The following is a 26797-nucleotide window of genomic DNA, read 5'->3' on the forward strand; positions in this document are numbered from 1 at the left end:
AGATGGGTAATGCTGGCCTTTCAGGTAAGTCTGCCCCACCCCATGCCAAGCCAATTAAGATGAAATGCAAGAGCAAAGGCACTTGCAGATAAATACTCTTTGAAGCAAGCACAGCAGACCATTTTTTGCTTCCCACCTTCAGAAGTCTTGTTATCCTTCCTGGCTTTACTTTAACCAGGACTAGTTCAGGTAACGACTAAACAGCATGTTATCAGAAGGCGCTTGGAACAGGTTAAGGCTGTGGAGGGGAACACACAGAGCCCTCTGCATAAACTGCTTGCCTGAGTTAACTGTCTAGCTGGGGGCAGGATCTGCTTCATTCGAACTGCAGGTTACTCTGAGTATGTGGGGGCATCCCCACACCACCCACTCTCACCTCCCCCCAGGTGTTTTTGCTTTTTCAAAGGCAAAAGGATGCATTTCAGCCTACCTCTCCCAAAGACTTTTCCTTGATATATTTCAGCTTGAGTATTTTCTTAAAAGCCATGGTAAGGATAGCTCCGCGCAGCCTGACCCCAGTGCGGTAATTTAAAGCCCAAGTTAAAGCCAAGGACCAGGAGCGCACTATCTCTGTCATTAAGAGGCCGAAAACTAACAAGAGGCCGTACTGCAGGTTGGGCTCCGTCTGCTGCGTGTATTCAAGGAGGTGTTTCACAACAAAGGCCTACAGGGAGAAATGCAAACGTGCATGAACACCTCAATGTGCCAGAGGAACCATTTAATTGTTTTATGTTAAGTTAGAATTAAGGAGCTACTTCATTTCCAGTAAGAAATATGTATTGTTGATTGGAAGTCTTTGGAACCACAGCTATTAAATAACCCATGCTGAAAACAAGCAGTAAGTCAAAATTCAGCAAGTGAAATAATTTGGAACTTTCCAATGGTTTATAAGAAAATCCTGCTCCTTGAGGTAGTCTAACTTAACATAAATTTGTCAGTTAGCTGAAAGCAATCCATCATCATATTCTTTATAGTAATCTGTACTTATGCAAAAACAGAGCACATCTTTTTTTAAAATAAAAAATAAAAGATATACACATGACATTAAGACCTTTTTTATTTCTTTGTTTCAAACGTGCTTATTTGATAAAAAGGAACAAATGTACCTACAGTTGAACTGGGGAAGAGTGTGAGAAGGACATTTTGCAAAACATTCCTGAAAATAAACATCAGCAGTTTAATAGTAAAGAAAAGCACAAGCAAGAAAATAAAAAAGGCGATAGCAACAATTAAAAATTAAAAAAAATGCAACCCTTCACCCACTCCCCCCTGGCCTCCCCCCTCAAAAGACAAAAACAATTTTACCTCGGCAATCACATTTCAAACACCACCTGCAAAGAGAGAGGGAAACAGCACCAAAGCACAAGTCCCCCATCGGGTGTGCTGACCAAGGGGCACAGTGCAGTACACAACTCATGTTCATCGCAATATTAAGTACTAATAAATGGAAGCAGTAACTTTATTATTATTTTGTGAAGTACCACCATATTAAAATGGATAAAACATCTCACAAACACTGTACAAAAGAAAAGAAAAGAAAGGTGCTGTGGAAAACATACAAATCTGCACACACAAGGAAAAGTTATACAAGGCCTGAATCCAACATACAGTCTGGCTTCCGACACAAAACCAAGTTAAAACTTCACATACACACAGAATTTAAACGATACATGGAAAAGCAGAGCCAGTATTTGTTCACAAAGTCCGAGGAAGAGCGAAACTTGTGCGGCTAGTCAGGAAGACTTCCAAGGCCAGTTGGGCTTTCGTGATTGGTTTAACAGAGCTCTACTATGATAAGGCTTCCCAGTTGGACTTTTTCAATGATGCCTACAGATGCTGGCGCTTAGGGTTCTTTAATCAGAGCTGAAGTACCTTTGCCAACCACAAAAATCTGAAACCAAGGCAGCGGTTTGGGAAGGCTTTCAGAGTCCGCAAGAAGTCCTCTTGACTAAACTAAGGTTTGCAAATCAGAGTTCTGTGCAACACAAGAATGGATGGGAAATGAATGCACACTGCTTCAAGCAAAGGTAAGAGCTGCTAAAGCCCAGCATCAAGTGACAGATTAAAAAAATGGAGGCAGAACAAGCACACGAGTCCTGAGGTAGTCAATTCTGAATGTCATAATCGGGAACTCAACTGTATAGCATTTCTCCCATGCGCTTCCACATGCACATGTTAAGAGCCAGGTGTCCATCATGTTCCCAAAGTGACCATTAAAAGCACAAAAAGAGAGCCTTATATAAATTCCTGATCAAAGTGCAACAGCTCATGTTTCAAGGTTATGTAAGCCAGCTTTCTCCTCCACTGGCCTTGCTTTACATCCTTCATGTTCAAGACGTGGTTTGGTGTTACTTAAGCAAGAAGGTATTTGGTTCTTTCCTAGCATTCAATCCTACAAAGGCAGCTGAGTCAGTGGAAGAGCCCATAACTCCTGAGCCAAACTTCACAACACAGACAGGTGTGGTACAGGAAAAAGAGTCTCTAGCAGAGCATGTGCAAAATCAGAAGGAATTCTCTTCTTCTCTAATTTAGAGTGTTCCTTTTTATTGCACACGAAATCAGAAACTCCAGTGTAGAATAAGAGATGTTGCTTACACTTATTTAAGATTTGAAGAAAGTTATTATAGCAATATTAAAAGGAAAAATGACAACATTTTCAATCTTATAACTTTGTTTTGGTTAAAGCAGTGAAGAGAATACCATCATATAAAACTGTACAAAAATTATAGCTACCAAAACTAGCAGAGGTATGGGAAATTACTTCTGAAAACTATCATGGAAATAGCTGCCCTTAGCTGCCTGACTATCTTAAGCATTCCCATGAATAAACGTCACCTTACCTTTCATCTTGGCGTTGGATTCTGCCCAGCTTGACTGTCTCATTCTGATCGCAGAATACAGCCATCCTGGAAATTCTAAAGAACAGCTTCTGTCATTGGTTCCACTACAGAGAAAAATCCCCCCCCAGCCGCATCCAGCTTTTACAGCACAAAGGAAGCTGTGACTGGAGTTGAACTGGAAGAGTTGGAGGCTTACCTCAAATAGCTCCCCCTTCCAACCTCCCTCCCCACACCCCACAATACACCTTCTTCAAAAACTAAATGAGGAATCAAACTGCACTTCACTGCAACAGGAACTTTTGCTGTTCTTCCAAAGAGAAAAATCCAAATTTTATACCTTTGGCAGGACTGAGCAAACCTGAACATGAAATGCTTAGCAGCCCCCACAATGGAACATATTTTTAAAAGTTACATCTCATTCTGAGCTCTACAGGCATTAGACAAACCCATGTTGTCTCAACTGGATGAAGGGTAAATATGAGTCTGAAAACAGTGCCAGGAAAGAATTTTTTACAAAATATACTTTAAAGGGGGAGGGGGCCAGACTATTGAACATCTGGATATACAAGGAACTTACGGACAGTAACACCTCTATGTTTAAGAATTTTAAGAACTGCTGCTTTCCATTAGCATACCATGTTTACTGCTGAGAATGGCGATTTGCAAAAATGGCTCATCTTTACTTAGCAATACAAAAGGGTAAATTGGATACTCTGTTTTCAAGCACCACTCTCACACGAAAAGATTTAGAAAGAAAAAAAAAACACTGATATTTCAGCAGGAACAGCAATTAGGTTTCAAAGTACAGTAGTGAGGTAGTAAGGATTCCTCTCTTGTTCTAGACAATAAAGTCAATTAATAGAGTTCTTCATTCAGAGAACACAGGTTACTGAGTAATGGAGGATGTGCACAGATTAGGTACATCCTAATCCAGCACGGAGTATATTCTATTCAGTTCCTTCCTGTCTTGCAGTTTGGGTTTGATGGATTGGAATCATGCAGTCCAAAGATATAAGGGGCAACTCTGCTACCAACTCTATGCTAGAGGTAAGAGCATCCACAGGGCCCTGTAGTGAAACAATGACAGAAGCTCTTCTTGGGGGAAGCTTGTTCTGATTAAACCTCATTCTTACTGGCAATTAAAAGCATTATCAAATAAAGCCTCTTGCAAGTGATTCAAAATTCCACCACCAGCTATTAACAAACAAAACAGAACAAAGAAAACCAAGAAAAACTACTTACTCCCTTCTTAACAAGGAACGCGATAAAACTTTTGAGATTTAAGAAAATGAGTGGGATTTGGAAATTTTAAAAAAGAGAGACAAAAGACAAGACTGTTTTTAACATTAACCTCAGCTGTACTTACCCAAGCATTGAACCATCCCGCTTAACAGCACACTGAAATGTGTACTACAAGCAATAACACTGCTCCTACTCCTCAAGGGAAATTTGTAGAGAATAGATTTAGTTAAGATGTTAAAGAGTAAATCTTGCACAGCACGTGCAACAAACAGGCGACAAAAAAATGCTGTGAATGTCAAGTCCTACATGCTGCATCTTCATTACCACCTACAAGTAGCAGCTACAGTCTTCCAATCATGCCACCAGAAGGATAACCTATCCAACTGCCTTTTCAAAGAAGTCGAACAACACTAGCTCTGCAGAATCCTCTGAGCCCTGTTTCCTACAGATCTTAAGAAGTGATTTAGTACCAGCACTCCATTCCATTTCTTGCAGAGTGCACTCAAAGCAAGTGACCTAACAAAGGACTGCTTTGCTGCTTTCCCCCAAAATTCATTACCCTCCCATATCCGGCCACCTGGTACAAACAATAAAAACCGCAACATACACACAGAACAGTTTGAAAGCTTTAAGATTCCCGCAGCATTCTGAAAAGACTTGTTCATTTTCTGCAAACTGCAAGGCATATTTCTAACTAATCAAAACATTTAGAAGATCCTCTGCAAGAACTTGGAATACATTAGCACTGGCCATGGGATGGAGCCCACTCTGGATGTTAGACAAAGGATGGATAGTACTTACTGGTCCACAGAAGCCAGCAAGTTGTGTGACCATCAAGCACACTATGGAAATGATGAGCCTGGTGCGACAGAAGACCCATACGACCCTTCGGAGAGAGGCATCATCTGGCCCACGTTCATGCAGTTCTCGCTGCCACAATCTTTCCAGCCTGGAACACAAAATACAGATGTAAGGAATCTCACTTCCATTTTCTTCAACATCAAATAACATGAACTAAATGGGACAAGAGTGGTAATTTTTTAATAAAGAAAGGAGGAGAAAGAAGAAGATCCAAAGGGGAGTCACTGGCATAGCCATTAATTAAAAATAAAATAATAAAAATAGGATAGGAGAAATTTACAGAAAGAAGTCAGAACAGCCTTCAATCACCACCTGACATAACATCTTACAGTAGGCTATTCCAAGGGAAGCAAATCTGTTTAGAGACAACATAACAAAAACATACCTTCTGCAGTTAACCTCTGATGACTCATGAGTTGATAAGGACCATACATCTTCTGTGAACAGTTCTCCTTTCTTATAGGCTGTTCGCGCCAGAGGAGTAAGCCAAGAGAATGTCAAATAGGAGAAAAGTCCGGCATTGTCTATTGGATGTAGATGTCTATAATTAGAGGAGAAGAGATATTATAACAAAACCAAAAGCATAAAACACACTACAGCTTTCAGAAGTAAAATAAGACCTTTATTTATTCAAGATGGTGGCTGCCACTTTTTCTTAGCAAGCTTAGCCGTATGAGTGGGAACTCACTTTTAAAAATCAAAGTTGCTATTTTTCCAACAAGCATGCTTCTAGCACCTCTAAACACTTCTGTTTTCAGATCAGCTGTGTCTGTAGTTCAATACACAAAGTCTTACTTCGAAGTAGTCCGGATAGGTTTCATCAAGTTCAAGCCATGGTGATATTTTCCTCTGTGATGGCCCTCATCCAACACGCCCAAGTGAGAATTTGTATTTGTTGGGACATCTAAGGGAAGACCTTCTGCCCGAGCAGCTGTTTCCATTGCATCTTGGAATTCAAACGGCTTGACAGGAAAAAACAGAATGCAAATAAATTGGATTGGATTTAAAAACATTATTTCTGCTTCAGGCCATTTCATATCTTAAGGATCCTAGCAGGATGGCAGAGCACATACTTTGCATATCCCACTTCAGTCTCTGACACCTCCAGGTAAAAGTGGGAAAGACTCCATCCAGAAACCATGGCTAGGCACTGCCAGTCCGTGTTGACAATGCTGAATTAGATGGGCCAAAGGTTTGAACCTGTATCAGTCAGCTTCCTGTATTCCAAGCAATTCCATGGCCCTGCTTGATGGGGGCTAGTGCATTCCCATCTACAATAGGAAAACCACAGGATTGCTCTTTGCTGGAGGGAATGGCATCAGATCATCTTTTATCTTCTTCTCTGACTGAATATCTGGTGACTGGCAGACTGCACCATATCCCTCAGAGAAACAGTCTGAAGACCACCAGTAGTTTGCATTTAAATTATAATCCCTCAAGCAACATTTCTCCTATGGGTCTGAGTCATGGGGCACCATATTGCCAGGGGAATTGAAATCTACATAGCTACAACACAGCCCTCCACCATCTAATCCAGTGGCATATGTAGAATCTACAGAATTCCAGCTTTCCAGGGGGAGATACCATAACTTTATTATTATTATTATTATTATTATTATTATTATTATTATTATATAATTTATAGAGCATTAAGAAAAGGGAATGCCAGTTCTAGGATAAGAAACTAACACTGTCTTTTGTGGTGCTTCCAGCAAGTTGGAACCAGGACTTCTATATGTCCTGCTAGGATTTTCCCTTGACCTTACTCACTCCTGCTGCATGCGTCTGAAAATTGAAGTTCCATTTTGCTATTACAGTATGGTTAATAGACCCATCATTCCTTGCCTCCCTTTCCTGGCTGATGAAAATAGTTCTCATCTGGTACATTGCTATATCTGATTTGTTTCTTTTTGGCAACACCCAGCGCATACACCCAGAAAAGTTTTTACGAGATCCTATTAACAACCAAAGTTAATAATTTCAAAACACTGGATGAAACAAGTGCGACACCATTTAGTTAAAGCTGCAAATTAATGTGGTTTCTCCACCCACTCCAGAGCAGCTTTTCAAAAATGAATATCTAATTTGCTTGCTTTGGATAATTTGAAAAGGATATTCTGTGTCAAGCAAACCCATTTCATTGATTTGTGCCAACTCCAATTCATCAATGTCATTGATTTTGAATTGATTTCAAACAAATCAAAATCCTCCAATCAGGAGAAATTCTGATTGCTCCTTAGGAGAAAGACATTTGCTACAAAATGTTCAACTCTATGTACGCACCAAAGTTTCCATAACTTTATCAATTTGTCCTACAAAAGTCATAGCAGACTTAACTCTTAAAGAAACAACAATTCCTTCCTACTTGCATGCAACTTGGAAAAAAGTATTTATCCTTCAAAAGGAAGGAGAAGTTATTGCATATACTACCAAGCTGTGGAGGCCCAGAAAAGTGTATCCTTTCTACATAAACCATTACAAACCATGAGCGCATTAGCCTATATTAGGGTGGTCAAGTTAGGCCTAGCAACGAAGGGTGCCCTTAATAAGGCAGAGCTAAGTCCAGCTGTCATTGTTCCTTGGCCTAGAATACCACTCCTGAAATTAACTAGCAAACACCAATTGTCAGGTTTTTTTAAAAAAATTACTCACCTTTTCAAGCAGGGGAATCTGTAGATATCACACGTGTGACAGAGAGAGGAGTGTTCAATTAGGATGTCGGAAACCTAGCCCACTGATTCTTGAAGTGGGCTTGGGCAAGTCACTAATTAACTTACAAGAATGCCACAAAGCTAAAATACCACATGATGCTGCTAGCAGCAAGAATGCCCAAAACTTTACAGATTCTTTTTAAAATGATGTTCTTTAAAGATGTGCTTTATAATTTTGGTTTCTTACAAGACAGATGACTTAATGACTTTTTACAGACAGGAGAATCTAACAGTATAAACTAACAGAATAATAGTATAATCTAATCTCCAATATATAATTAAACAGTTGGTGGTGTTTGACACAACCTTTGACTAGTGCCTATGAAAGCCCATGTGGTACAGAATACAAATTGAGCTGAAGAGAGTTAAGGTGTCAGAACATGCCATTCTTTTCATCAGAAGAATAACTCTGCCTCTTCACTCAGTAACATGGCAAGTATTTGAAATTTTCCTGGCCACTGCGGTGCTCAAAGCACCAGCCTCTCTAGCACATAACAAAGATGCCCTTTTGCATCTTCATCTTCTAGCCCAGTCGAGACACAAATGTGACTTGCAATAGCATAGCCTCAAGTGAATTACTCAAGCCCTGATTAACTTTTCAAAAACCTTCTCCAGTTTGCCTCAGAGCTCCCACGAGACACAGTAATTGAAAATCCTATCATCCTCTATAATCCCACACACGAAGCTATTACATGTGATTTGAAACTCACAAGGCCTTTATAGCTGTTCACTTTCTGAAACCATACTAAGAAGGTGGGGGGGGGAGAGAGAGCTCATGAAATAAAACAGCCAGTAACATACTACAGTCATACCTCTGGTTACATTCGCTGCGGGTTGCGTACATCACAGGTCATGAACACGCCGAACCCGGAAGTGCCAGAACAGATTACTTCTGAGTTTGGCGATTCACGCATGCGTAGACGCGCCGAATGACGTCACGCGCATGCGCAGACTCGGCGCTTCGGGTTGCATACTGCTCTGGTTGCGAACAGGGCTCCGGAACGGATCCCGTTCGTATCCAGAGGTACCACTGTATATACATGTAGCTCAGCATAAGAGAAAAGTGGAGATGCAGGTGGTTAACCTTAGCTAACCTAAACAGGTATTGCTTCCAGAAAGAAAAATTACATTACATATTTCATTCCGTGTGCTGCTCTGGTTCACCAGAAGCGGCTTTGTCATGCTGGCCACATGACCTGGAAGCTGTATGCCGGTTCCCTCGGCCAATAACACGAGATGAGCGCCGCAACCCCAGAGTCAGTCACGACTGGACCTAATGGTCAGGGGTCCCTTTACCTCTACCTTACCACACACACAAGCTGCTGCACCGGACTTTCAGCTTCCGAAAATCGTTCAAAAACCAGAACACTTCCACTTCGACTCACTTCCAGGTTTCGACCATTTGGGAGCAGATTTGTTCGGGAGCAAAGTCATTTGAGATCCAAGGTACGACTGTACAGTACTTTAACAAATAAATTAAATTACTTCCCCCAGTCATGTCACAAAGTCAACTAACTTTGCCTAAAATAATGTCAAGGAGCTCTTGTAGTGCTCCTTTGGTCTTCAAGCCACGGTGGAGAGGGCGGAGGACCATGCAGAAAAAGAGCATCTGCCCCTGCAATTCTTCCATTTTTAAGTGTATAAATGGCATACACCGCCTAAGCATGTATTTGCACTGTAAAAATATTCAGAACCTGCAATCCTGGGCCCATATGCTCCTAGCCCCGCCCCCGTCACCCTTTAAGATTAACCGCATCTTGCCACCTAGAACCACATAAACTGTGGTTTGCTGAAACAGGACAACTCCAAACCATTAAGTAACTGTCTTAGCAAACTTTGATTAAGATTAACCACAACTTAGTGTTTGGACACAATGTTAAACTGTAGTTAAACTAAAATGGAACTAGAAGCTTCTGATCTCTTCCTCACAGCCAGGTCAGCAGAGTGCATAAAAATCAATGATTTTTTTTTTAAAAAAATTAAAAAACGGATTTTTTTTATTTAAATCGGAATTTTTTAAAATAAAATGCTTTTTGAGGGAAATATATTACCATCCAAAGGTTGTTCCATCATGAAATAAAGATTAGTTTTTTAATTATGTAGAATAAGGTTGTATATGTTTAATTTCTGGGGTAAATAAATTCCATTAATCCATTCACAATGTCATGCTCTTCCAGAGGTTTTTGTAAGATTATTGGGCAGTTTCTCTGCCTACAAGATATTATCACAGATGCTTGATTTACTTTTGCAGTTCTCAAAACTGAATTTGACTCAGCAGAGATCACATGCCTCTACTTCACAGCAAAAATGTTATAACATGAACAGAGTTGAGAAAAAGACCTTAATCCTATTGTTCTACAAACCTATGAATACAGAATCAACCCCTTCAGTGCTAAGTTTCAAGAAGTTCAGTGAATAGAATAGAAACAAAATTTTTCTGATTGTTTGGAGTGGACAGTATTTAAGTTTTTCATGTGTAGGCTGGGCTGACAGTCTAAGTTTCTTAAAATACATATATTTTGTTTTTGTTTAGCCAAATTAGTTAACAAACATGGATGTTTGTTTAAGCAAATAACATATGCTTTGATGTTATTGTTTCAGTTGAATAAATCTATTTAAATTGTTATTATTAAGGTACAGTAATGATTATTTTTCTCCTTCCTAAGTACAACAGTAAAGTTGTCCAAATATGAATGATTAACCTATTAAGCTGGGGATAAAAAACTAATATGAAAAGTTGTTATTCTAAAAATCTTCATCTACTTGCATATTAAAGTTATACCAGCAAGAAATAGTCTTTATGTAGAAAACTATGATTTAAATCAAGCCTTACTGACTAGTGATTTAAATCATGATTTAAATCGTGATTTAAATCAGTTTGATTTAAATCAAATCCACCCTGCAGGTCAGGGGGGGAGGAGGTTCAGTGCAGCTCACAATATACATCCGGTATATACGGCAATGTATAATCCCTGGGTGGTGGTGGAAAGAAACCACAATCTATCTTAAAAAAATTATTTTACAAGGATTCTGCATTATGGAAGGGTACAGCTATAGCCATAGCTGCCAAGTCCGGATCGTAAAGATCCGGGATCGGCAGCGCGCGCATGACCGGAAGTTGCGTGACGCAACTTCCGGTGGCGCTTCGCCCTTCTATGGGCACCAGAAAATGGCGGCGCCAGCACCGGAAGTCGCTTCCGCGCATGACCGGAAACACGTAAAAGCGACTTCCGACGCCGGCGTCACCATTTTCTGGTGCCCATAGAAGGGCAAAGCGGCACCAGAAAAATGGCCGCCGGGAAGAAGCGAATTTAAGGGAAAATGCCGGGATTTTCCGCCAAACGGGAGACCGCCGGGAAACGGTAAGAAAAAAGGGGTTTTCCCGGCGGATACGGGATACTTGGCAGCTATGGCTATAGCTAGCACTTTAGTGCCCTCATAGTTGCTGACAAGACTGAATTATGCATTGCTTATTTAATTATTACATTATTTCTACAATTAACTTAATATACTCTAAGAACAGAGTTTTGGCTGCCCACAAGGGCAACTTGCATTTCCTCCCTGAATTACTTAGCTGGGTAATCCAGAAGCTCTACTGGTATTTTTTAATGAAATGCAACTCAAAGAGAACATTACCATCTTTTCTGAACATTTAGTTTTCATCAGCCAGAATACAGAGAATCCAGTCCATTTTACTCCTTGTTTGCAGAGAACTAGCAGCAGCTTCACCAAACTGGATTAAGCACCAATTTATTTGCACTTCTACAGTCACACAATTAACTTTCTGGCTCACTATTTGTCCCTGCAGTTAAAAATAATGAAAAGAACAGCAATGAATCTGCCAGAAGCACAGTGAAATTTAACAATCAATAGTGTTATGCAGGGCTGTTCTTCGCAGATCAGGGGTTGGGGTCATAGTACGCAACTAATCACAACTCTAGAAGTATTTGGGTCCTCTAATTATTGAGATGTCAAGATAGCAGCAAGCAACACATTCATGCCTCCCACAATGTCCTGCTCTCCAATGCAAGAACAAGATACATTTCTTCCTTTAGGAGGTGCTGTTGTCACCAGAAAAGAAAAAGGTTTCAGTTTTGTTTTTGCATGCCTGTGGTATGCATTGGTTCTGTTCCTCTTCACTAGGCCTCAAAGCACTGGGAAAAAATATAGAGCAACAAAAAGGGCCTGAAAGTATATGTGCTGTTGTGGCAATCAGAGAAGTGTTATGAAAGAAAAAAAGAAATGAAAATATTTTAAACATTAAATGCTGTAAAACAGTCTTTAAAAAGTGAAATACTGTAAAGTAATTTAAGCATACTGTATAGTAGTAGCTAAAGTGGTTAACAGACCACACACATCAGTGTGAGGAAATACATAAGGTTTCATGGGCAAAACATGGGAGGTGGAGTAAGCATGTTGCATAGCAAACAGTGATGAATGACAAATTAAATTTCAGTTCCTGTTTGGATACACTATATTTTTAATATGCTAGTTGTGATAATTTTATGCCCATTAAAATTGTCCATAGTTATATTTTATGTTTCTAAAGTAACAGAATGACTTTCAATCTGGAAAATAAAAAAGAAGTGCTAATGTAGCATTTTTTTCAATTTTTTCGGAAATTTACATTTTTCCCAGGGGGGAAACGGGAAAAAAAACCGGTTTTTTTTCCAAGCTTCAAAATTTCCAGAAATTTTACATCTCTAGTTGTAGTCCAAAACATGTAATGGGCACCAGCTTGAAGAAGGCTGCATTAAAGAGACTGTCACATTGTTATGCAAAGCTCCATCATTTTAACCTACCGTAGTTTAAATATTTGCCTAACATAACCAAAGCTTCTGGGGTTCTTCAGAAACATGCCCCTAAAACCACTGACGTAAAATATGAATACAACTCTCACAAATAGTTACTCAATTCAGCACATTTACATAATGTGTTCCTTGCACAGTCTCTCCTCACACTGTGTAATTTGTGGACTTCCTTGCCAAGGTGTTAAAAAGGCTTAGTTACAATACATTTCAAAAAAACATGTAGCCTGGAGGAAAGAATAGCAAGAGTTTGATCACTTCAGCAACTTGGTTTCTACATGTCTTTTATCCTTCTAGCAAGGCCCTTCATTATTTCAAGTGACAATTTAATAGTTATGTTTTTCAATGAGGGCCACAGCCAAGTTTCTGGTTTGGTTTTTAAAAAATAAAAAGAAAGAATGTGAAAGGCCGCACTATTGCAACATTTCCTATGTCTACTCCATGAGATGCAGAAATGCCTTCTGTCCACCAAGGGCATCTGAAGGCCAGGCTGCAAGGGCACGGGAGGGGCCTGAATTGCAATGACAGAAAACAACAATACCCGCCTAGTGGCTGCCTGGCACAGCTGGGAGGAGAAAAGAGAAGGCAAGTACAGACCAAACACCCTCAAAAAGAAGAGGGCATGAACAATAGTTCTGCAAGAAAAGAGGAACTTACCGGTAGATATATATTGTTAAGGAGTTAGCTGGATAGCTTTGAATGGGACGCTAGGCAGATGACAGAAATTGCAAAGGTAAGAGCAGGCTCTAGGAGTGCTGTGAAGCAGAGGCAAGCCAGTGATTATATGGCATTGCCATGTGGGGGGGGGGGCATGAAGCTGCCTCTCACACTGCAATTTTATTTATCAAGAGTCTAACACAATAGAAAACTGAAAACAGAAGGTCAAATGTTTTGTGAGGGTAGGAATTCATTTTAGTAGCTTCAAGAACACTGTCCAACCATCTCATCCTCTGCCGTCCCCTTCTCCTTGTGCCCTCCATCTTTCCCAACATCAGGGTCTTTTCCAGGGAGTCTTCTCTTCTCATGAGGTGACCAAAGTATTGGAGCCTCAGCTTCAGTATTCCAGAGGCAGCATTCCCCAGATTTACAAGACAGCATTATGATACTGTCTGTTTTTAATCTCTTTTCTAATATTTCATTATGTGGATTAGCCTCTTTTTTCCTGTTGCTGCAGAGACTTGGAGAGCTCAAATGAAAACTCCAGAATGAGAGCAGGTCATAGCAAGACTGATTTCCTATCTTGTTTCAGGCAAGAAAATGCTACTTGTGAATCATTCTGAACACAAGGAACATAAAGTGTGGGAGAGGCTACTGTCATGGCCCAACATTCTTTCCTAGCATGAATGATGGCAAAAGGCTATGTAGCCTACACTGTGAAGTGGAAAGGACACAAGCAGACCAGCTAAGTTTATAGAATTTCATTGCTGATACCAAGAGGATATTTCCTCCCACTCCACTGGACAATCCTTTCACTTCTGAAACTTTAACTGGGCCAGCAAACTCTCTGTTCTGGGTTGAGTGGCAAGGCAGTTAGTTGAAGGGATTAAAAAATAGCCCCAGATCAGTTTAAATCCAAAGAAACTCAGTCTCCCCTGATGCCCTCACACACCCGCAAAATCGGCTCCAAAATGCTGGGAGACGCTCTGGAGCAGATAGGTAGGAGATCACAGAACAACCACCTAATTCTGATTTTGAAAAATGTTTGGCTCAGCCCATTATCGCAACACAATTGCAGCTCTCTTGATGTGTGTAAACAGAAATGGATATTGTATTATCCATGCTTTCGACACCTTCTTTTTAAACTCTTTCCTCCACAATCTCACAAACATTGATCACAGATACTTAAGAGACCCATGTTCAATTGGCCAGATTATGATAAAGGAAGCCTCGAAGGAGAGCAGAGAACATTAAAAATATGCTACAGTAGCTGCACAGTCCACAGGCAACTACCCCTAGCTGCTTCAAGCTGCTTTAATTCTCTGGTTGGCCTCTGTTATATTCTCCGACCGATGGAGAACCCCATAAGGGCAGATCTTTGCTTATATCAGCTGAGAATGTTACACAATGCATGAACCCAACCTAGGACATAAACTAATCTGAAGAGCTATCAGACTACAATGGCTGCAATGCTCTCAAATCCTTGCATTTTAAAGAGAATGATGCCTGCTATAACAACACTGTTGTCACCAGAAATGTGACAGTTAAGTGCTACTATTGGATTCTGGATTTCACCAGTGGAACCAGCTTAGTGAAAGGTCACCAAGTAGCTTAGCATCACCACCTGCATTTGAACACAGACATTCTAACTTCCCCTAACAAATGAGAGCAATATTCTGCTGAGTCACAGACAATAGCAGTAAGCCTATAGCATTGGCAGAAGCTAAGAGCTGACACTGCACTTGAAACTATGACCCATTGTGCAGTCTTTGAGGTTCCAAGCTCTTATGGTGCACCTGCTTAAAAAAACAATGGTAGGGGGAGCTTTCCATTATCTCATTTGAACACATACCTTCATTTGGGGGGGGCAGGAGCAGCAGCACAAAAACACCATATATATTGCAGCATAAGCTTTTATGGGACAGAGCTGCATCTTCATCAGATGCAACAACAAAGAAGATGCAGCCCTGGCTCTGTTCACATCACAGTAAGTGTGTTATAGGGCTGGGCAATATTCAACATTTCAAGCATTTCAAACATATTCAGCATTTCAACACGGCAGTGTATCGCCAGCCAAACATTGGTCTGGCGATATACCGCGATGTTGAAAAAACAAGCTGCATTGGCCTCAGCCTGCAAGTCTGATGAAATTGCCGCAAGAGCTTAGGCGGTTTCACCCCAGCGCCTACCGTAGCAGGCTGGGACAACACAGCCTTTTTCTATGGCTCAGCTGGGGCGCAGGAGGGCTCCCACTAACAAGACTCAATGTGTTTGGGTATAGTATTTTCTATCATATAAAAATAGGAATTCTCATGCACAGAGCAGCCATAACTAGGTAAGGTAGTAGGTAAAAACCAGTTAGCAACATGCCAATCATGTTATGCAATCATAAGCTGCTTTCTGTTAACATTACCCTTTTCCAAAGTTTCCCAGAGTATTGGTTTGCTGTTGTTTATGCATCTGGTTGCAAAGCAAAGTATCCATCTCTGCCAAAATTACTAGGTCTCCCACACTTTGCAAAAATAATTGGATTCCCCCCCCAACCTAGGCTGCACACATTGCAAGAACAGTGGTAGAGCAGCAGAATGACAGTAGACAATTTCCAGGGCAATTTTATTATTTATGTAAAACCCTATTTCCTAATTAAGAAGCAGATTTTTTTTAAGGCAAGGGCTAGAATTTCATAAAATGTGAACAATGAAGAGTCAGCACTAATATGATCTATGAAATGCATGACTGTTTGCATGTAATATGATTCTTCTCATTGAATAAACAACCTCTAAATCACAATTAGCCAAGAGTGTTCACTGGTTAAATTTGGTTTGCTTATGATTGCATCGTGAACTTTTTTCTAATAAGTAATAATAATTTTAATAATAGTTTTATTATTTATACCCTGCCCATCTGGCTGGGTTTCCCCAGGATTTTCCATTTTACCAGCACTTTTCACAGAAGATCTCCAAAAATCACCCACCCCTCAGTAGGCAAAAGTATCCCCTGGCTACATACAGCCTCCAGAAACCAGGTCTATTAGAACTTCAACACTTCATGGGACACAAATGGATTCCAAACCCTTGCTATTACCATTGTTGTTGTTTAGTCGTTTAGTCGTGTCCGACTCTTCGTGACCCCATGGACCATAGCACGCCAGGCACTCCTGTCTTGCACTGCCTCCCGCAGTTTGGTCAAACTCATGTTCGTAGCTTCGAGAACACTGTCCAACCATCTTGTCCTCTGTCGTCCCCTTCTCCTAGTGCCCTCAATCTTTCCCAACATCAGGGTCTTTTCCAAGGATTCTTCTCTTCTCATGAGGTGGCCAAAGTATTGGAGCCTCAGCTTCACGATCCGTCCTTCCAGGGAGCACTCAGGGCTGATTTCCTTAAGAATGGATAGGTTTGATCTTCTTGCAGTCCATGGGACTCTCAAGAGTCTCCTCCAGCACCATAATTCAAAAGCATCAATTCTTCGGCGATCAGCCTTCTTTATGGTCCAACTCTCACTTCCATACATCACTACTGGGAAAACCATAGCTTTAACTATACGGACCTTTGTCGGCAAGGTGATGTCTCTGCTTTTTAAGATGCTGTCTAGGTTTGTCATTGCTTTTCTCCCAAGAAGCAGGCGTCTTTTAATTTCGTGACTGCTGTCACCATCTGCAGTGATCAAGGAGCCCAAGAAAGTAAAATCTCTCACTGCCTCCATTTCTTCCCCTTCTATTTGCCAGGAGGTGATGGGACCAGTGGCCATGATCTTGGTTTTTTTGATGTTGAGCTTCAGACCATATTTTGCGCTCTCCTCTTTCACCCTCATTAAAAGGTTCTTTAATTCCTCCTCGCTTTCTGCCATCAAGGTTGTGTCATCTGCATATCTGAGGTTGTTGATATTTCTTCCAGCAATCTTAATTCCGGCTTGGGATTCATCTAGTCCAGTCTTTCGCATGATGAATTCTGCATATAAGTTAAATAAGCAGGGAGACAATATACAACCTTGTCGTACTCCTTTCCCAATTTTGAACCAATCAGTTGTTCCATATCCAGTTCTAACTGTAGCTTCTTGTCCCACATAGAGATTTCTCAGGAGACAGATGAGGTGATCAGGCACTCCCATTTCTTTAAGAACTTGCCATAGTTTGCTGTGGTCGACACAGTCAAAGGCTTTTGCATAGTCAATGAAGCAGAAGTAGACGTTTTTCTGGAACTCTCTAGCTTTCTCCATAATCCAGCGCATGTTTGCTATTTGGTCTCTGGTTCCTCTGCCCTTTCGAAATCCAGCTTGCACTTCTGGGAGTTCTCGGTCCACATACTGCCTAAGCCTGCCTTGTAGAATTTTAAGCATAACCTTGCTAGCGTGTGAAATGAGCGCAATTGTGCGGTAGTTGCAGCATTCTTTGGCACTGCCCTTCTTTGGAATTGGGATGTAGACTGATCTTCTCCAATCCTCTGGCCATTGCTGAGTTTTCCAAACTTGCTGGCATATTGGGTGTAGCACCTTAACAGCATCATCTTTTAAAATTTTAAACAGTTCAGCTGGAATATCATCACTTCCACTGGCCTTGTTATTAGCAATGCTTTCTAAGGCCCATTTGACTTCACTCTCCAAGATGTCTGGCTCAAGGTCAGCAACCACACTACCTGAGGTGTACGAGACCTCCATATCTTTCTGGTATAATTCCTCTGTGTATTCTTGCCACCTCTTCTTGATGTCTTCTGCTTCTGTTAGGTCCTTACCACTTTTGTCCTTGATTATGGTAATCTTTGTACGAAATGTTCCTTTCATATCTCCAATTTTCTTGAACAGATCTCTGGTTTTCCCCATTCTATTGTTTTCCTCTATTTCTTTGCATTGCTCATTTAAGAAGACCCTCTTGTCTCTCCTTGCTGTTTTTTGGAAATCTGCATTCAGTTTCCTGTATCTTTCCCTATCTCCCTTGCATTTTGCTTGCCTCCTCTCCTCCGCTATTTGTAAGGCCTCGTTGGACAGCCATTTTGCTTTCTTGCATTTCCTTTTCCTTGGGATGGTTTTCATTGCTGCCTCCTGTATAATGTTACGAGCCTCCATCCATAGTTCTTCAGGCACTCTGTCCACCAAATCTAAATCCTTAAACCTGTTCCTCACTTCCACTGTGTATTCATAAGGGATTTGATTCAGATTGTATCTTACTGGCCCAGTGGTTTTTCCTACTTTCTTCAGTTTAAGCTGGAATTTTGCTATAAGAAGCTGATGATCTGAGTTACAGTCAGCTCCAGGTCTTGTTTTTGCTGACTGTATGGAGCTTCTCCATCTTTGGCTGCAGAGAATATAATCAATCTGATTTCGATGCTGTCCATTTGGTGATATCCATGTGTAGAGTCGTCTCTTGTGTTGTTGGAATAGAGTGTTTGTGATGACCAGCTTGTTCTCTTGACAGAACTCTATTAGCCTTTGCCCTGCTTCATTTTGAACTCCAAGGCCAAACTTGCCAGTTGTTCCTTTTATCTCTTGATTCCCTACTTTAGCATTCCAGTCCCCTGTAATGAGAAGAACATCCTTCTTTGGTGTCATTTCTAGAAGGTTTTGTAGGTCTTCATAGAATTGGTCAATTTCACTTTCTTCAGCACCGGTAGTTGGTGCATAAACTTGGATTACTGTGATGTTAAAAGGTCTGCCTTGGATTCGTATCGAGATCATTCTGTCATTTTTGAGATTGCATCCCATTACAGCTTTTGCCACTCCTTTGTTGACTATGAGGGCCACTCCATTTCTGCTACAGGATTCTTGCCCACAGTAGTAGATATGATAGTCATCCGAACTGAATTCGCCCATTCCCTTCCATTTTAGTTCACTGATGCCCAGGATGTCGATATTTATTCTTGTCATCTCATTTTTGACCACATCCAGCTTACCTCCACTCATGGTTCTTACATTCCAGGTTCCTATGCAATATTTTTCTTTACAGCATCGGACTTTCCTTTCGCTTCCAGGCATATCCGCAACTGAGCGTCCTTTCGGCTTTGGCCCAGCCGCTTCATCAGCTCTGAATCTACTTGTATTTGTCCTCCGCTCTTCCTCAGTAGCATGTTGGACGCCTTCCGACCAGAGGGGCTCCACTTCCAGCGTCATAACTTTTATATGCCTGTTGTCTTTGTCCATGGAGTTTTCTTGGCAGGGATACTGGAGTGGCTTGCCAGTTCCTTCTCCAGGTGGATCACGTTTAGTCAAAACTCTCCACTATGACCTGTCCATCTTGGGTGGCCCTGCATGGCATAGCTCATAGCTTCTCTGAGTTATTCAAGCCCCTTCGCCACGACAAGGCATTGATCCATGGCTATTACCATTATAATTATGAATATGAAAGGACAACCACCCTCACTGAAATCCTCATGGTACTAAATAATATGCTCATCTGAAAGCAGCCTAACTACCTGCAATAAGCAGGGTGTCTATGAATTAACCCATACTACTTTGACAGCCACACATCAAGAGCAAACTGGTTCACATTCCACAGGTGCATGCATGAGTCGAAGGGTGCATTGCTTTAAAAAAAACAGGTGATGAAGCACCAACACCAAGACATACAAGGTTCAATCTACAGCACCTCCATTTAAGATCTTGGGTAACAAGGGCTGGGAAAACTAATGAAAGCAGCTGCCACACAAATCTGACTCTACTAGGCAAACCCATCAGCAAGGATACACCAGTACCAATAATAATAGCATATAAATAAGCCAGTTATGACCAACAATTTCATTCAAGTAGACAACAGGGAAAGTTTCTACTATCCAAGGACTCTCCTTCCTTGGAAGTTTTTAACAATTATATAATTCTATGATCTGTGAGAGTGTATCCTCATGACAGGTCTCTTTACTGCATGACACATAATCTACTGGAATCTGGCACACAGCATTTTCTGTGACAGCAACTGTGAATTTCTGTTTGCTTGTTTGTTTTTATTAAATCTCTATACCACCCTCCATCCAAGGATCACATGGCAATTAAAAATATAAAAACACAAAAATACATAACATAGTAACAAAAATTACCAATAAAACACACCAGTTTAAAAGGCCACAGATGGGTTTAATTAGCCAAAGGCCCGAGAGAAGAGGAATGTTTTCGCCTGGCACCTAAACATATGTAACAAAAGCGCCAAGTGAGCCTACCTGGGGAGAACAATCCACAAGTGGGAACCCACCACAGAAAAAGCCTGTTCTCATATTGCCACCCTCCGGACCTCTACAGTCTCTTCTTATGTTCTCATTATAATTATGAAGCTGACGTAATAAAATTAAAGCTACTAAACTAGGCAGTTCCAAAAGCTGCCACTCAAAAGACAAAAATCACAGCTCCTGACCTTGTGTTTGTCTTGCTGGTAATTCAGCCCATCTTGTTCTTCACGTTGGCCTCGGCTGCCTCTCTCCCTCACATTTCTATACCCAGGACTGGGTATAACATATTCTTTTCCTAGATTGATATCTTTCATCTTCTCCTTCTGTTAACGCCAGGGTTAACAAATGTATCTGCCACACAAAAAACTCTGGAGGAAAAAGAGACAAAGCAATCTTGCATTAGAATCATCACACCCCATATCTTCTTAAATGATGTTTTAAACAGGCTTGGATTGTAGTTTTTGAATCCTATAGGAAAATATGACCATGGTACAGTACTATTCTTCCATTACCACCTGCATAACCATGTCAGAAATTAGCCAAGCGCCAGGCACATTTTGTGACTGGCACGGGTCCAACTGCTATCACACACAGCCTCTGGATATCAGGTTGGTGATTGGGGAAAGCAAAATGTCACTTTGAAAAGGATCTGAAATATTTTATTTCAAGTTTGAATTTGATTTATTCTGGATTGTTTTATTTGATGTTTTAATGTGTTGTAAATCGCTTTGAGATTTGTTCTTTACAATATAAAGTGGTATAGAAATGGAATTAATCATCACCATCGTGAATGGGGGGGGGGCAGTGCCGAGACATTCCATTGTGGCAACTGTAACCTAGGTCAAAGGTGCCATTGGGGGATTAGATTATATACCTGAGCTTCTAACATTGCTACAGATTATATACCACGTCCCATGCACTATTCTAGCAGTGATCTCAAAGTACTGTAAAGAGAAACACACACACTTCTCCATAAAAAGTTTGTCATGCAAGTTTCAGAAGCAGCCTTTGGAGTCCATGTGCCTGAATATAGTTTATCATCTGTTCTAAAACACTTCACAATTCTTAACATGCAGCAGGATATCTGCAAATGCAGAACCTAGCCATGATCTTGACAAGCACAGCCCTTTGAAGAAAGGTCATGAGGGAATATTTGACTGAACAGACCTATTAACACACTCCTGAATTTCACTACATGTTTCCGAAAGAAAAAAGCACAAGATATAGCAATATGCCTGTTGTCTTTGTCCATGGAGTTTTCTTGGCAGGGATACTGGAGTGGCTTACCAGTTCCTTCTCCAGATGGATCACGTTTAGTCAAAACTCTCCACTATGACCTGTCCATCTTGGGTGGCCCTGCATGGCATAGCTCATAGCTTCTCTGAGTTATTCAAGCCCCTTCGCCACGACAAGGCATTGATCCATGGTGCTGGAGGAGACTCTTGAGAGTCCCATGGACTGCAAGAAGATCAAACCTATCCATTCTTAAGGAAATCAGCCCTGAGTGCTCACTGGAAGGACAGATCGTGAAGCTGAGGCTCCAATACTTTGGCCACCTCATGAGAAGAGAAGAATCCTTGGAAAAGACCTTATGTTGGGAAAGATTGAGGGCACTAGGAGAAGGGGACGACAGAGGATGAGATGGTTGGACAGTGTTCTCGAAGCTACGAACATGAGTTTGACCAAACTGCGGGAGGCAGTGCAAGACAGGAGTGCCTGGCGTGCTATGGTCCATGGGGTCACGAAGAGTCGGACACGACTAAACGACTAAACAACAACATAACAATATGAATAAAACTATGCTTTTGTCAGACAGAACTCTGCATTAGGAAGAATGGAAACCCAGCTATTCTAAGCAGCACAAGGCACAAAGCTGTCTACAACAAAACACATACGGTACTTTAAGTTCCTACAGACAGAAAGTGGCAAAAAGGGGATTATGCCTCATGGTAACATAAAAAACAAATTTCAGTTCTGTCCACTGCTGTAAATACTAGTCTATAAGGAACAAAATAAAAACAATCCTTCCAGTAGCACCTTAGAGACCAACTAAGTTTGTCATTGGTATGAGCTTTTATGTGCATGCACACTTCTTCAGATACACATGCACACGAAAACTCATACCAATGACAAACTTAGTTGGTCTCTAAGGTGCTACTGGAAGAATTTTTTTTATTTTGTTTCGACTACGGCAGATCGACACAGCTACCTACCTGGAACTAGTCTATAAGGAAAAAATTCCTTCCAATAGCACTTTAGAGACCAACTAAGTTTGTCATTGGTATGAGCTAGTCTTTAAGGAGTTAGCCTACTTCCAGGGACAGTGTCAATGGGTGCCAATCTCCACAACAATTGTTGCTAGTTCAGACTGAATGTCCCTATCAGCAAGGAAGGTATAATTGCCATTGCACAAATATACGGTAGCAATAGCTGCTCTAAACCTTCCAATGGGAAGAACATATTCCTTTTAGAAATCTGTTGTTTCATCTTTATTCTTATAGGACCCCACTCAAACTATTTTATGTTACTCATAACTAGCTAAGAATCTATTTCCCACATAAATTTTTCAAAGAAACAGGTTTATTTTTAAGGCAAGGATAAGAAGATGCAGTCACTTTTGAAGAAATGCACATGCAGAAACAAGCTGTTATTCTCTGCAAGTTCATTTGAATGTTATCTTACACTATGCAATAGTGACAGCCAGTGCACTGTATTAATGCACCTCACACTGTGTCTCAAATGTGGTACAACTAATACAGCAACTATGCAAGTTCAGTGTATTAGTCACTAAGGCTGCAGTCCTAATCTTATGTAATGGAGTAAACACCATAGAATTTAATTGGTCTTCGTTTCAAGTAGAAAATAAATTGGGATTATACTGCAAGCAACTATACCTTCCATAGGAACTCCTTCATGTTACTAAGTTTTCATCCCCCCAATGATGTTCATACAGTATTCCTTTCCTCACCCTTTTTTAAGGTTATGGCAAGCAATCAACTGTCTATAAAGCCATCCCTTGGGGGTGGGGGAGTCACCTTGATCTGATGTCATTGCCTTTGATACCCCAAGGGCATTTAAAGCAGTCTTTAAAAAAAATATTAATACATCATAGCAGATCTATGAAACAGCCTCAGAGTGCATGAGTCAGCAAATCTTGCTACAGTATGTTGCCATGAAATAATCATTTTTGTCATTGGTAAAAAAACTGCACGTCTTTGCATGACATTAAAGATCTTTAGAAAAGCTATTTTCCTAAGGTACAAACTGACAGATAAATGTCATTTTCATTTGCAGCTCATCAGGGTAGTTGCATTTGACTTGTTCCAAGGGATCTATACTGAACCCCCTCCCCCAAGAAAAAAAAACATTCACAGAACACCATTCCCTTATAAAATTTCTGGGTGGCCTGGAAGATGATTCTGCATCCTCTCTCTGTGCTGCCAGATCTGATGCTTGGTCATCCATTACTTTGTTTGCAGCACCATCTGTGGGGCCAATTTATAAAGGAGCAGCAAGCAATTCTTGTTTTAAACAACGCTTTTAATGCAAAATTTTAGAACTGTGGGGCAGCAGCAGCAGCGCCTATCCTGTGTTTCTCAACCCTTACATCTCTTGAAAGGTACCCAGCACTAGACAGCCTCCCTTCTGCCACTGAAAACAGCAGCAGCAATGTAAACAAGGGAGGGGTCCTCAACCTGTAAACTGCTCTGCATAGCCCATTTCACAATCTCATCCACTTCCATGCAGATACTTGAACAGGGTGAAGGACCGCCTTTTTAAAAAGCACAGCAAAGTGAAAGAGGAAGGACTTGTTTGGATGTCTGAAAAATCATTATTCTGCATGAAAAGGGAGAACAGGAAAGACCTTTGTCACTAGACTTGTAGAAAGATGTGCTGTTCTGCAGGAGTGTGCAAGGGAGGGAGCATCCTAAAGCACTGGAAAGGGCAGAAAAGGAAAAACAACAACAGGTCTGACTCTGCACCTTCTAATCTCTCTCTCACACACATACCAATTTCTGTATTCATTCATAGGCTCCCCCCCCCCGCCTCCATAAAGAAGTTAAAAACAAAAATACAAGGAGTGCAATCCAAATCACACTTACTAGAGAGTAAGGCTGTGATCCTAATGCCAGCCACTTACCTGAGAGCAAGCCTATGTCACTATTGAGCACGGTGGGCCTTCCTCCCAAGTAAACAGGCACAGAAGTGGTCAGCCAGCCCTTCAGAAGGACTCCCAATGCCCTCTTCCCCCAGTCGCCCTCCCCACTTAAGGAAAGTGATGCCTGTTTCACTGCCCCATTCAAGGCTCTGCCCCAAAGGTCTTGATGAGGAAGAGCGTGGGTGGCAAAAGGAAATGCCCAAGTTTGCAAAACGAAGAGGAAGAAACGAATCTAGACTCCTGAATAAACTGGGAATGATGGGGAGGTGGGTTTTTTGTTGTTGTTGTTTTTGCGTGGGGGAGGAGAGAGAAAGGAGGAAATGAGATTCCCCTTCTTACTGGAACCGAGGCCGCATCAGCAACCAGGGAAGGCCGTCCTTTTGGTACTGTTAATCTTCTGACTGCCTATGCAAATCTATAGATAGATATGTACTGCATGTCCCCTTTCCAATCCTGCCCGTTCCTGGCCCCACCCCGCACGAAATTTCTCATGCATTCATAGGCCGCCGCCCCCTCCCAGAAATAAATTACAAACAAAAAACCCCAGTCCAAAGTCAAAGGTATTGTGGGGGGGGGGTAGAGAGGGCGCCTCCCCGGCGGATCTCTTTCAAAATGTCCTCCTTCTCTCCCCCCCTCCCGCACCTTCCAAAACAACCCCCCCTCCAAAAAAAACCAACAGCCTCCACCTTTTCCTTACAAGGAACTCCGTTCAGAGTCCAGGGTGGAGAGAAGGGAAGTCTTCGGGAGCAGCTCCCCCCAATATATACTGTATATACAACCCCCCCTCACAAAAACGACGCCTGAGGTCCCCATAACAACCCCTGACCCCCCTCCCCAAAAAAGGACTTCTGAGGAGAACAAACCTCATTTAAGCCGTCCCCCCCTCCTCAAGTGTCTTCTGAGGGGAGGGGGCATTTCCCCAATTTAAATCATCGCCCCCCCTCCATTTGAATAACCGCCCTCATACCTGGCTTGAGCGACAGCGCCTCTACAGCCCTCAGCGGCCCCGGAGCCTCAACTGGGGTCAATAGGCAGCCCGAGAACCTCAGATCGGCTCCTCAGTCGCACTGCGCCTGCGCGGGCACCCGCGGGCAGCCCAGTCCACTACCACTTACCACCACCACCAGCAGAGTCTTCTTTCCCCCTCCGTCGCGGGGTGCTTCGGGAGGTGTAGTCCGCGATCCCTGCCGGTGCCCCTGCTTGGGCTGAGGAGAGGGACTACGCATCCCACAAGGCAGCGCGTGGGGCCAAGCCGGCCCGCAGGCTCCTCCCCCCACTTATCCTCTTCTCTCGCCGGCCGGGTCCTGAACGTTCTGAGCACCTCCTGGGTCCTTCTGGGCGCTCTCCGCACGTGCGCTCCCCCCCGCCCGAGGGCGCCGCACGTGTTTGCTTGCTTGTCCGGTGGAGTGGGGGGGGAGGGTTCCCAGCTCCAGCTTTGGGGTATATTGCAGCGGGAGCTGCAAACGGCGCAAGCCAGTTTTGAGCTGCGCGGACCCGTGCGCGCTTTCCCTGGTAATAGGGTCCCATTGAACTGAATGGGGTGCTGTGGGGCTCGCTTCTGTAGGCCTGTTGTCGCTGTTAATCTGCAGTCTTTGCGCGCGCGGTGGTTTTGGGGGAAAGGGGAGCTTCTCCCCCAGCCGGAATGAGCTCCGTTGGATTTTTCTTTGTAAAAACTCCCATAGGATTTTGCGCCGCTGGTACTGAGCCGGCTTCATCGGATGCGCGGAGTGGATAGGAGTGGTTTAGTTTTATTTGACAAGGTTCATGTACCGCTTTAATCAACAAAAACTTCATAAGTAGTAGTTCAGATAATCAATGTAAAACATTCACTGCGAATACCAGTAACTTTAACAACAAACCAGTCTCAGGGTCGTTGCTTCTACCCCCATGTTAGGAGAAAGCTTTCCTTTGTTACAGGGGGTGGACTAGATGACACTCTTGATCCCTTCCAAAAAGCCTATGATTCCATGAAATGCACATCAAGTTTATCATAGAATCTTAGAGTTGGAAGGGACCCCAAGGGTCATCTACTCCAACCCCTTGCAATGCAGGAATCTCAGCTAAAGCATCCATGACAGATGGCCATCCAACCTCTGTTTAAAAACCTCCAAGGAAGGAGAGTCCACCACTCTCGTGGGAGTCTGTTCCACTGCTGAACAGCTCTTACTGTCAGAAAGGTTTTCCAAATGTTTAGTTGGAATCTCCTTTCTTGCAATTTGAAGTCATTGGTTTGAGTCCTACCTTGCAGAGCAGTAGAAAACAAACATACTTCCTCCTTCATGTGACAGCCGTTCAGGTATTTGAAGGCAGCTGTCATATCACCTGTCAGCCTCCTCTTTTCCAGGCTAAACATACCCAGTTCATTCAACTGTTC

At 42.0% G+C, this 26797-nt stretch overlaps 1 protein-coding gene across 3 annotated transcripts in view; it reads right to left on the reverse strand.

The window, feature by feature from the left end:
• ABCC5 (ATP binding cassette subfamily C member 5) overlaps nt 1-25543 on the reverse strand; it is a 48379-nt gene extending 22836 nt beyond the window's left edge. For all 3 annotated transcript variants that reach the window (XM_035133621.2, XM_035133620.2, XM_060274301.1), the window contains exons 1-6: nt 25391-25543; nt 20450-20632; nt 5739-5905; nt 5329-5484; nt 4884-5031; nt 431-664 (exon numbers count right to left, since the gene is read on the reverse strand). In XM_035133621.2, coding sequence (XP_034989512.1) covers nt 431-664; nt 4884-5031; nt 5329-5484; nt 5739-5905; nt 20450-20578 — 834 coding nt within the window. In that variant the 5' untranslated portion in view covers nt 20579-20632; nt 25391-25543. The remainder of the gene's footprint in view (nt 1-430; nt 665-4883; nt 5032-5328; nt 5485-5738; nt 5906-20449; nt 20633-25390) is intronic.
• Nucleotides 25544-26797: the final 1254 nt, after the last annotated feature.

This window comes from Zootoca vivipara, chromosome 5, assembly GCF_963506605.1.
Source record: "Zootoca vivipara chromosome 5, rZooViv1.1, whole genome shotgun sequence".
In the NCBI taxonomy this organism is placed as follows: Eukaryota; Metazoa; Chordata; class Lepidosauria; order Squamata; family Lacertidae; genus Zootoca; species Zootoca vivipara.